A 12,722-nucleotide genomic window follows, 5' to 3' on the forward strand; every position below is an offset into this window, starting at 1 on the left:
GGCTGCGGAAGACACATTCTTTTCCTCAGCACATGGATCATCCTCAAGGACAGGTCATTTGTTAGGTCACAAAAGAAGTCTTAAAACATTAAAAAAAAAAAAAAAAAAAAACAAAAAAAAAACCCTGAAATAATATCAAGCATCTCCTCTGATTACAATGGAATAAAACTAGAAATAAATAAGAGGAATTTTGGAAACTATACAAACAATGGTAATTTAACAATATGCTCCTGAATGACAAGTGGGTCAATGAACAAATTAAGAAGGAACTTAAAACCTTTCTTGAAACAAATGATATTGGAAACACAACATACCAAAACCTATGGGATATAGCAAAAACAGTACCAAGGAGGAAGTTTTAAATAGTTATAAGTGTCTATATCAAAAAAGAAGAAAATCTTCAAATAAACAACCTAACAATGCATCTTAAGCAACTAGAAAAGCAAGAACAAACAAACCCAAAATCAGTAGAAGAAAATAAATAACAAAAATCAGAGCAGAAATAAATGAATTTGACATAAATACAAAAGATCAATGAAACAAAAAGTTGGTTCTTTGAAAAGATGAACAAAATCGATAAACTTTTAGCCATAGTAAGAAAAAAAAAGAGAGAGATCACCCAAATAAAATCAGGGATGAAAAGGGAGACATTACAACTGATACCGGAGAAATTCAAAGGAATTAGTGGCTAGTATGAGCAACTATATGCCAACAAGTTGGAAAATCTAGAGGAAAAACCTAGAAAAATCTAGAAATAAATCTAGAGGAAAAGATCTAGAAAATCTAGGGAAAAAAATCAAAATTCCTAGACACATACAGCCTACCAAGACTGAACCATGAAAAAATCCAAAAACTAAACAGATCAGTAACAAGTAACAGGATCAAAGCCACAATAAAAAGTCTAGCAAAGAAAAACCTGGGACCCGATGGCTTCACTGCTGACATCTACCAAACATTTAAAGAACTAATACCAATCCCACCGAAATTATTCCAAAAAATAGAGGAGGAGGGAATACTTCCAAACTCACTCTACAAGACCAGTTTTACCCTGATACCAAAACCAGACAAAGACACATAAAAAAAATTAAAACTATAGGCCAATATCACCGAAACCACTGAAATCCTCAACAAAGTACTAGCAAAAATCCTCAACAAAATACTAGCAAACCGAATTCAACAACACATTAAAAAGATCATGCATCATGACCAAGTGGGATTTATTCCAGGGATGCAAAGATAGTTCAACATATGCAAATCAATGAATGTGATACATCATGTCAACAGAATGAAGGACAAAAACCATACGATCATTTCAATTGATGCTGGAAAAGCATTTGGTAACACTCAACATCTCTTCATGATTAAAAATCCTAAAAAACTAGGTACAGAAGGAACATACCTCAACATAATAAAAGCCATATACAAAAGACCCACAATTGGCCGGGTGCAGTGGCTCACGCCTGTAATCCCAGGACTTTGGGTGGCCAAGGCAAGCTGATCACGAGGTCAGGAGATCGAGACCATCCTGGCTAACACGGTGAAACCCCGTCTTTATTAAAAATATAAAAAATTAGCCAGGCATGATGGTGGGTGCTTGTAGTCCCAGCTACTTGGGAGGCTGAGGCAGGAGAATGGTGAGAACCCGGGAGGCGAAGCTTGCAGTGAGCCGAGATCATACCACTGCACTCCAGCCTGGGTGACAGAGTGAGACTCTGTCTCAAAAAAAAAAAAACCAAAAAAAAAAAAAAAACCCACAATTAGCATCATATTGAATGGAGAAAAACTGAAAGCCTTCCCTCTGAGATTGGGAACACGACAAGAATGCCTACTGTCACCACTGTTACTCAACATTGCACGGAAAGTCCTAGCTAAAGCAATCAGGCAAGAGAAATAAAGGCATCCAAATTGGAAAAGAAAAAGTCAAATTATCCATGTTTGCAGATGATATAATCTTACATTTTAAAAAAACCTAAAGATTCCACCAAACAACCATTAGACCTGATAAAAAACTCAGTAAAGTTTCAGGATACAAAACCAACATACAAAAATCAGTAGTATTTCTTTTTCTATTTTTTTTTTTTTTTTGAGATGGAGTCTCACCCTGTCACCCAGGCTGGAATACAGCGGCATGATCTCGGCTCACTGCAACTTCTGCTTCCTGGATTCAAGCAATTCTCCTGCCTCAACCTCCCAGGTAGCTGGGATTACAGGCGTGTGCCACCACGCCTGGCAAATTTTTTATATTTTCTATTTGGGAGGCCAAGGCAGGTGGATCACGAGGTCAGGAGTTCAAGACCAGCCCTGGCCAATATGGTGAAACCCCATCTCCATTAAAAATACAAAATTAGCTGGGTCTAATTTTGGTGGTGCGCGCCTGTAGTCCCAGCTGCTCGGCAAGCTGAGGCAGGAGAATTGCTGGAACCCAGGAGGTGGAGGCTGCAGTGAGCCGAGATCATGCGACTGCACTCCAGCGTGGGTGACAGAGCGAGACTCTGCCTCAAAAAAAAAAAAAAAAGAAAACTAAAATTTATATGAAACCACGAAGACCCAGAATAGCCCCAGCTATCCTAAGCAAGAGCAACAAAACTGGAGGAATCACATCACCTGACTTAGACGACAGAGCTACAGCAATCAAAACAGCATGGCACTTGCATAAAAACAGACACGTAGATCAGTGGAACAGAACAGAGGACCCACAGATAAATCCATACGTCTACAGTGAACTCACTTTTGACAAACATGCCAAGAACTTCCACTGGGAAAGAGATGGCCTCTTCAATAAATGGTGTGGGAAAACTGGATATCCACATGCAAAAGAATGAAACTAGACCCCTTTCACCATATACAAAAATCAAATCAAAATGGATTAAAGACTTACATTTAAGACTTCAAGCTATGAAACTACTGAAAGAAAACATTGGGGAACCTCTCCAGGACGCTGGATTGGGCAACGATTTTTTGAGTAAGACCCCACAAGTACAGGCAACCAAAGCAAAAATGGGCAGACGGGATCATATCAAGTTAAAAGGCTTCTGTACAGCAAAGGAAACTATCAACAAAGTGAAGAGACAACCCACAGAATAGGAGAAAATATTTGTAAACTACCCATCTGACAAGGGATTAATAACCAGAATATACACGGAGCTCAAACAACTCTAGGAAAAATAGAATAATCCGATTAAATGTGGGCAAAAGATCTGAACAGACACTTCTCAAAAGAAGACACACAGCAAACAGGCATATGAAAAGGTGCTCAACATCACCGAGCATCAGAGAAATGCATATAAAACGTACAATGAGATATTTTCTCACTCCAGTTAAAATGGCTTTTATCTGCCGGGCGCGGTGGCTCAAGCCTGTAATCCCAGCACTTTGGGAGGCCGAGACGGGCAAATCACAAGGTCAGGATATCGAGACCATCCTGGCTAACACGGTGAAACCCCGTCTCTACTAAAAAATACAAAAAAAAACTAGCCGGGCATGGTGGTGGGCGCCTGTAGTCCCAGCTACTCGGGAGGCTGAGGCAGGAGAATGGCGTAAACCCGGGAGGCGGAGCTTGCAGTGAGCTGAACTGCACTCCAGCCTGGGCAACAGAGCAAGACTCTGTCTCAAAAAAAAAAAAAAAAAACAAAACAAAAAAACAAACAAACAAACAAAAAATGGCTTTTATCCAAAATCAGTCAATAACAAATGCTGGTGAAGATGTGAAGAAAAGGGAACCCCTGTACAATACTGGTAGGAATGTAAATTAGTACAACCACTATGGAGAACAGTTTGGAGGTTCCTCAAAAAACTAAACATAGAGCTACTATATGATCCAGCAATCCCTCTCCTGGCTATATGCCCAAAAGAAAGGAAATCAGTATATCAAAGAGATGCCTGCACTCACGTATTCATTGCAGCACTATTCACAATAGCCAAGATTTGGAAACAACCTAAATGTCCATCAACAGATGAACGGATAAAGAAATGTGGTACATACACACAGTGAAGTGTATGAATGAGATCCTGGCATTTGCAACAACATAGGCGGCACTGGCGGGGGTGGGGGGTCATTATGTTAAGTGAAATAAGCCAGGCACAGAAAGACAAACTTCACATGTTCTCGCTTATTTGTGGGAGCTAAATATTCAAACAATTGACCTCATGGAGATAGAGAATAAAAGGATGGTTACCAGAGGCTGGGAAGAGTAGTGGTGGTGGGAGCGAAGTCGGGAGGGTTAATAGGTAATACACATATATATACACACATATATAGTTACAAAGAATGAATAAGACCTAGAATTTGCTGGCACAACAGGGTGACTACATTCAAAATTAGTTTAACTATACACTTAAAAATAACTAAAAGAATATAATCGTATTGTCTGTAACACAGAGGATAAATGCTTGAGGCGAAATGATACATACCCCATTTACCCCGATGTGATTATCATGCACTGCCTGCCTATGTAAAAATATCTCACATAACCCATAAATGTATGTACTTACTATGTTCCCACAATAATTTTTTAAAAAAATTAAATCTAAAAAAGCATATCCATAAAAGGAAAATAGATAAATTGAATTTCATCTAAAATTACAACTTTTTTTTTTTTTTTTTTGGAGACGGAGTCTTGCTCTGTCTCCCAGGCTGGAGTGCAGTGGTGTGATCTCAGCTCACTGCAAGCTCCACCTCCTGGGTTCACGCCATTCTCCTGCCTCAGCCTCCCAAGTAGCTGGGACTACAGGTGTGCCCCCACCACGCCCGGCTAACTTTTTTGTATTTTTAGTAGAGACGGGGTTTCATCATGTTAGACAGGACGGTCTCCATCTCCTGACCTCATGATCTGCCCACCTCGACCTCCCAAAGTGCTGGGATTACAGGCGTGAGCCACCGCGCCCGACCCAAAAATTACAACTTCTACTCTTTGAAAGACATTGTTAAAAGAATGAAAAGACAAGTCACTGACTCAGAAAACATATTTACAAAGTCTCACAAAGGACTTGTGTCCAGAATATATAAATAACTTTTAAAATTCAACAATAAGAATGCAAACAATTCCATACAAAAATGGGCAAAAGATGCGAACAGACACTTTACCAGAGAAGATACGTGGATGGCAAATATGGTAAATACATCTACGAAAAGATGCTTCACATTATTACCCATTTGGGAAATGCAAATTAAAACCACCACGAGGTACCACTACATACCTACTAGATTAGCTAAAATTAAAAAGATCATATCAAGAGTTGGCAAGGACATGGAGGAACTGAACTCTCACACACGGCTTGAGAATGTAAAACGGTGCAACCAATTTGGGAAACATGTTGGCAGTTGCTTTAAAAGTGAAACATATCCCTACCATACGAACCAGCCCTTCCACTTCTAAGTATTTTCCCAAGAGAAAAGGCCGGACATATGATCACGGCCATGCACACACAAAGGCTTGTACACAAATGTGCAATGCAGCTTTACTTATCATATCAAGGAACTGGAACAACTCAAGGGTCCATCCACAGCTAAGTGGGTAAACAAATTGTACATCCACACCACAGAACACAGTTGATCCCTCAACAAGGCGGGGGTTAGGGGTACTGACCCCCTGCACAGCTGAAAATCCATGTATCCATGGATTATTTTTTTATTTTTTTATTATTATACTTTAAGTTCTAGGGTACATGTGCATAACGTGCAGGTTTGTTACATATGTATACTTGTGCCATGTTGGTGTGCTGCAGCCATCAACTCGTCATTTACATCAGGTGTAACTCCCAATGCAATCCCTCCCCGCTCCCCGCTCCCCATGACAGGCCCCGGTGTGTGATGTTCCCCTTCCCCGTGTATCAGTTTTAACTGCCCAAAAACTTAACCACTAATACCTTCCTGTTGATGGGAGCCCTTACTGGTAACACAAGTGGTTGGTTAACACAGATTTTGTACGTTATATGTACTATATGCTGTAGTTTTACAATAAAGTAAGCTAGAGGAGAGAAAAGGTTATTAAGAAAATCACAAGGAAGAGAAAATACATTTATAGTGCTGTATTTATGGATACCCTAAGTTCACGTCGTCTGTTAACGAGAAGAATCACCCGTCTGAAACGGCGGTGACCGCAGCTGCAGCCCTCAGTCTACGGCACACGGCAAGCAATTCCGCTTTTTCTTGTAGTGTCATGACTTTTCTCTGCTTTTTGGGAGCACCTCCAGCATCATCCGTGGCACTGTGTATGGGTCCTAGGGTGTCATGCAGGGTTTATAGGATCGCCTTAAACATGATTAAAACTGTGTGGGAACTGTGAGAGGTCACTGTTTTTTTCTGTTGTTGGTTTTTTTTTTTGAGATGGAGTCTTGCTCTGTCGCCCAGGCTGGAGTGCAGTGGCGCGATCTAAGCTCACTGCAACCTCTGCCTACTGGGTTCAAGCGATTCTCCTGCCTCAGCCTCTCGAGTGGCTGGGATTACAGGCACCTGTCACTGTACCTGGCTAATTTAGAGACTGGGCTTCACCATCTTGGCCAGGCTGTGAACTCCTGACCTCGTGATCCTCCCGCCTTGGCCTCCCAAAGTACTGGGATTCCGGGCGTGAGCCGCCGCGCCCGGCCGAGAGATCACTTTTCACTGTGATTTGTGATTTACTGGAGGGAGGAGCCGTGCATGTGGAGATGACCGGCCTCACCCGCGTTTTCAGCACCTGAGCTCACGGCTGTGCCGGCAGGAGGGGTTTGTAAAATATCGCAGTCGTGCAGTCCGCACTGCAGTGAGTTTCGGGTAGCTGTGATTAATTTCTGCATCCCTACATTTGTTCAATTTCTCTAAATTGTGAAAGACCCCACATATGGTCTATAAGTGTTTGCGTGCACGTAAGTTTTGATAAATTTTAACTTTTCATAATAGATTTGTGTATAATTTTTGGTATTACATGATTTTAAAACAGTAGCATGTCTATATATTTTATGTATTCATGACGCATCTTTTTGTTGGTGTTTTCAGTATTCCTGGGCCATGCCGTTTGTCTGAAAGCTTTTTCAGATTGTTACACGTCTCCAAAAACTTCTCCAATACACTTGCTGAGAAAAACCCACGTGTACGTGGCCTATGTGGTTCCAACACGCTGTTCGAGGGCCACCACAGCTGCTGTGAGGAAGCCGCGTGTCTGGACCGCACAGTAATCATGCTGAGTGAAGGCGGCCAGACCAGTGAAGCACACAGCACACGACCACATTTACCTGAAACTCCAGCAAACGTAAAACTGCTGAGCAGGCAGGAAGGGGGTGGTGGTTGTGTGGTGTGGGGAGGGCTCCGGGGTGGACAGGAGGACACGTGGAGTGTTGGATAAATATGTTCACCGCGTTGACTGTGGTGGCTCATCGGGGTACAGATGTATGTCAAAACCGATCAAACCGCACATTTGAAATAGGGGCCATTTGCTGTAGCCAGTTATACATCAACAAAGCTATACATCAGCAAGACAATGAACAAATCACTGTAAATCCCATAAAGCCTTTAGCTCTAAGTACTGCTTTGCAGGAGCTCCAGGGACACAGGAATTTGTTGAATGAGACCAGGGAGACGCAACCCGCAGAGAAGTCTGACTGCTGAAAGCACCGACAGCAAATCACTCAACATCGAACACAACATAGTCAAGGAAAAGGATGATGGAGGAATCTGGATATTTAAAGACATTTATCAACAACTGCCACGTACGGACCTTCCTTGGAACTCAAGTCAAACCAGCAAACTGTAAAGAAAAAGGAAGGAAGATGAGAAAGGGGACAAGGAGGAGAAAACAGAACTTCATGAAACAGAAAGTCCCGGGATGGGACACTTCGGCATCCTTCAAGTCAACACAGGGTGTAGGACTCCATTTACATAAAAATCCGGAAAACATAAAAATCCGGTCTATGGTCACAGAAAGCATATAGGCGTGAGCCACTGTGCCCAGCCTTTCGCTTTTTTTAATTTCCCACACTACACTGACACAATGGTCTATCTTAAAATCGTTTTAAGTGAATACAGTATGTAACTGATAAAGGAGCATTTGTTTCCTTTAATTAAAAAACATGAAAATTAAAAAAAATCTGGCATCAAACCTAACACTCAGGACAAACCCTGACCCCCACGGGGACTCACTGCCGCAGTCTCCGGGGAACCGGCTCTCGGGGAACAGCGCTCTGACCGCGGTCGGAGCTGGGCCGAAACTCAACACGTGTCCAGATTCCTGCAGTTCAGAACCAGCCTGGCAATGCCGAACCGCATTCCGGTTTGCACAAGGTGCACGTTACTTAGCAAAGCAGCCACAGTCTGCCTGAGGCCCTGTTTTAAGTATTTTCACAAGTTCACTGAAAAGCACGTCAACTCATTCACAGTGTGCCGCCTAGCAACCAGGACACCCGCCCTCGGCCGCCTGTACAGGGAGGGGCTGTCATGATGTGACCACAAGATGGTCTCTGCCTCCCCCAGCGGCACCAACGGCCCCACAGAGGATGGCAGGGACAAGCCACCCGTGTGGCAACGGCCATGTCCCCTCTCTCAGATGGCAGCCGCTCATACCCGAGGGGGCACCGCAGGTGGCCCCAAGTCCAGTCTCACACCAGCACAGTCCGCTGCCGAGGACACCCTGGCGTCCACATCGCATGCAGCAGCCTGGCTCCTGGAACGTGCTGGGGGCACACGGGACACGGACTCTGAAACACTAGCTATGTGATTTCTGAGCTCGCCCTCCCACCCTCTACAGTCCACGTGTAAGTGGACTTGTGCCGTCGGGTTTCCCAGCTCAGAACTCGAACCCGTCTGAACTACCGGCCTGAGACCAGCCTAGCGTGTGTGCCTGCTTGGGCCACCCTCAGCTCCCACTCCGTGTGATCGACGGCATGTGAGTGAAGGTGAGGACAGAAGGACCACGGCCCACGGCCCACGGCAACACAGACACAAGAGACCACAGCACAACGCAGGAGACGGCGCCCAGAGGTGACCTGCGCACCTGCCCCAGGCAAGGCGCCAGGCGAGGTACCTGCGTCAGGAGCTGCTCGGGCGTCAGCTGGTTGATCCAACGTGTGTATCGTTCGGTGGAGTTAGGGGGATCTCTCCTCACTCGGCAACCGACGATCTGTGAAAAACAACAACAAACAGAGCTCAAAACACGTCAGGTGTGCAGGTGTGTGTGCACCTGTGTGTGTGCATCTCAGAGCTCAAAACAGTCAGGTGCACAGGTGTGTGTGCACCTGTGTGTGTGCATCTCAGAGCTCAAAACAGGTCAGGTGTGCAGGTGTGTGCGCACCTGTGTGTGTGCATCTCAGAGCTCAAAACAGTCAGGTGCGCAGGTGTGTGTACACCTGTGTGTGTGCATCTCAGAGCTCAAAACAGTCAGGTGCACAGGTGTGTGTGCACCTGTGTGTGTGCATCTCAGAGCTCAAAACAGGTCAGGTGTGCAGGTGTGTGCGCACCTGTGTGTGTGCATCTCAGAGCTCAAAACAGTCAGGTGTGCAGGTGTGTGTGCACCTGTGTGTGTGTATCTCAGAGCTCAAAACAGTCAGGTGCGCAGGTGTGTGTGCACCTGTGTGTGTGCATCTCAGAGCTCAAAACAGGTGTGCAGGTGTGTGTGCACCTGTGTGTGTGCATCTCAGAGCTCAAAACAGTCAGGTGTGCAGGTGTGTGTGCACCTGTGTGTGTGCATCTCAGAGCTCAAAACAGTCAGGTGTGCAGGTGTGTGTGCACCTGTGTGTGTGCATCTCAGAGCTCAAAACAGTCAGGTGCGCAGGGTGTGTGTGGACCTGTGTGTGTGCATCTCAGAGCTCAAAACAGGTGTGCAGGTGTGTGTGCACCTGTGTGTGTGCATCTCAGAGCTCAAAACAGTCAGGTGCGCAGGTGTGTGTGCACACCTGTGTGTATTCATCTCACATGTTTTACGCAGAGATGTCCAGACAGGAAACCAAAATGCCACGAATCTGGGTCAGGCAAACACTGGGAGGCGAGGAAGAGGAGGAGGGTGAGGAGGAGGAGGGCGAGGAGGAGGGCGAGGAGGAGGAGGAGGGAGAGGAGGAGGAGGGAGAAGAGGAGGAGGAGGGAGAGGAGGAGGGTGAGGAGGGAAAGGAGGAGGAGGAGAGGAGGAGGAGAGAGAGGGAGGAGGGCGAGGGAGAGGAGGGAGAAGAGGAGGAGGAGGAGGGAGAGGAGGAGGAGGGCGAGGAGGAGGAGGAGGGAGAGGAGGGGGGGTGAGGAGGAGGAGGGAGAGGAGGAGGGAGAGGAGGAGGAGGCGGAGGAGGGTGAGGAGGAGGAGGAGGAGGGAGAGGCGGAGGGTGAGGAGGAGGAGGAGGGATGCCTGCTCTTGTTTGGGGACAGCAGAGCGACAATGGGTGCTACAGCAGACGGCCCCGGACGCGCGTCTCGGTGGTGAACTGCAGAGCTGCCCTAGGCTGGACTAAGAATATGTCGCAGATGATGTTTCCCCTTAATGAACTCAAATCAAACGGCCCGTATGCAAGGTGAGTTATTTCTAAGAACTCACTCCTTGAATCACACGCAAAGTGGATGTGAGGAAACCGCTGCCCTGGCCGCAGGCCACCCACCCAACTCACTCCGTTCAGCTCCGGAAAGCAGTGTCCCTAAGCGGAGAAGAGCCACCAGCCGGCTTCCTCCAGGGCCGATGACCCTCTCCCCGGGCTGCCAGGCCAGCAGCCCCGCCTCACTGATGTCCTGTCAGTAGCCTTGACCCGTTCCCGGCCCCTGCAGAGCCTCAGAGCATCACCTGCCTCAGCCTTTCTCAGTGCTCCCCCCGCCCCACCCTCTGCGCCGCCCCGGCCCGCCTCCTGCCTGACCTCTGCCCGGCGTGGGCTCCCAGCACTGAGCCCTGGCTCTGTTCTGCTCCTGAGGCCCAGAGGTAGGAGGGCAGGTCCTGCAGGGCTCACACTCACCTTGCAGCGGCAGGAGCCGGCTGGAGAGACGGCACCTGGGTGCGTCTGCAGGAAACAGCACCCCCCCCCAGGTGAGGGCCCAGGTCCAGCAGAGCCGCCCGAGTGGACGTTCTCACAGCACAGCCCACAAGTCCCAGCGGACGGGGCTGTTTCTGCCTCACCCAAGACCAACAAGGAGACAACAGTGAGACAGTGACCGCGGCCCACAGAGCAGTACCGGGAGCCAGTCTCGGTATCTGAGGTCCCTGGATCCGCCTCCACTTTGTGCAGCCTCGATACGTAGTCAGTGATTCGTTTCCACCAACGCAGTTAATGAAGAGCTTGGGGAGGCGTCTGTTTGTGTTTGTTGCTGTTTTTTTGTAATTAAACTCACTTTGAGAAAAGTGTGAATTCACATCGCAGCTGTACGTACGAAACAACCGTAGAGACCGTCTGTGCCCTTCACCGCTTCCTCTGGTGGAAACGTCACGAGGACTCAAGGTCAACGTCGCACCAAGAGAGGGACACGGATGGCGTCAAGATCCAGACGTCCCAGGGCACGAGGACCCGAGGCGCCCCTCACAGCCCCCAGCAGCCCCTCAGCTATCCTGACGCCGTGGCGTGCTCTCGAGAGCGTGATCCCGGAACCTGCAGGAGGCGGCCTTCTGTGCCCGGCTTTCGTGCTGCTCCTTGGCTCCCGGGACAGCCTTCCGGTCACTGCATATAACTGTAGTCAGTTCCTGTACCGGCGACCCCAAACATTCAGGTTCAGGCTTTTCTGTGAACAGAGTCTTCGATCCACTGGGATAGACGCCCAGGAGGGCAACTGCCAGGTCACAGAACAGTGACAGGTTTAGTTTTTAAAGAAACTTCCGAACGGTCTCCAGAGCGGCCGCGCCGTCTCACACCCTCAGCGATGCGTGAGGACCCAGCTTCTCTGCCTCTCGCCAGCGCCGGGCGTCTTGGTTTTCACTCCGTTCTGACGGCACCTTGCTCTGACGCAGGCTCCCTGAGGCTGGCGAGCAGCACCTTCTCGCGCGGCTCTTTGCCGTCTGCACACCCCTCCCTGGTGAAATGTCTTTTCATACGTTTTGCTCATTTTCTGATTGGAGCGAAACGCACTCGGCCATGGCTGTGTAATTCTTTTCATATGCTGCTGAATTCTGTCTGTGAACCTTTCCTGTCTCTCTCCTAAAGCACACGCTAAAAACAGTTGTGAATGAGGACAGCTCTGGAACTGCCGCCCTGCCCAGCGAGGAGGTTCCCCCCACAAACAACCTGACCAAGACGCATTTCTAAACTGCTCCGTGTGCCTGTCTGTCCATCGTGCACAGCATCCACCTGTCTACCACTGCATCTGTTTTCCGGTCTTGTCTGCACTGTCTCACGTTTGACTCTGAACAGAAACGATTCTGAGGGGAGACAAAGGAAAATGCAGATCCAAAGCTGGAGGCAGAAGTCCTCTGTTCTGAAACGTGAAGACCGAGAGCCCAGCATCTACACACAAACACCGAGACCCTCCGGCCAGCACCGCCAGGTCCTGCGAGGCAGCCGTGGGCGGCAGGTGGTGTGAGCACACACCAGCCCGCTCCCGAGAGCCTGGATCCCGCCGGGGCACAAGAGGCACCTCTCGGACGGGGGCCGACGGATGGCTGCCTCCACCGTGCGTGCCCGACTCCTCCCCACGACTCCCCCAGCCTCAGGCTTCCCAGAAAAGGCAGAGCCCACGCTGGGTGGGGTCTCTCACCAAGAGTGAGGACGGGGTGGGGGATCTCGTCAAAGTAGAACCCCGAGGCTGGCAATTCCTGTGGCTTTAATTAGCCGCGAGCCATGAGCACTGGTCTACAAGGAGG

General features: G+C 48.0%; 1 protein-coding gene across 10 annotated transcripts in view; it reads right to left on the reverse strand.

The window, feature by feature from the left end:
• Positions 1–12,722, reverse strand: part of B3GNTL1 (UDP-GlcNAc:betaGal beta-1,3-N-acetylglucosaminyltransferase like 1) — a 137,777-nt gene that overhangs the window by 79,304 nt on the left and 45,751 nt on the right. For all 10 annotated transcript variants that reach the window (XR_012088961.1, XR_005238826.2, XR_005238824.2 and 7 more), the window contains one exon: positions 8,994–9,089. Coding sequence is in view for 7 of the 10 variants with exons in the window: in XM_008013386.3 (XP_008011577.3) it covers positions 8,994–9,089 (96 nt within the window). In the remaining 3 variants the exon portion in view is untranslated. The remainder of the gene's footprint in view (positions 1–8,993; positions 9,090–12,722) is intronic.

The sequence above is a fragment of the Chlorocebus sabaeus genome, chromosome 16 (genome assembly GCF_047675955.1).
Source record: "Chlorocebus sabaeus isolate Y175 chromosome 16, mChlSab1.0.hap1, whole genome shotgun sequence".
In the NCBI taxonomy this organism is placed as follows: domain Eukaryota; kingdom Metazoa; phylum Chordata; class Mammalia; order Primates; family Cercopithecidae; genus Chlorocebus; species Chlorocebus sabaeus.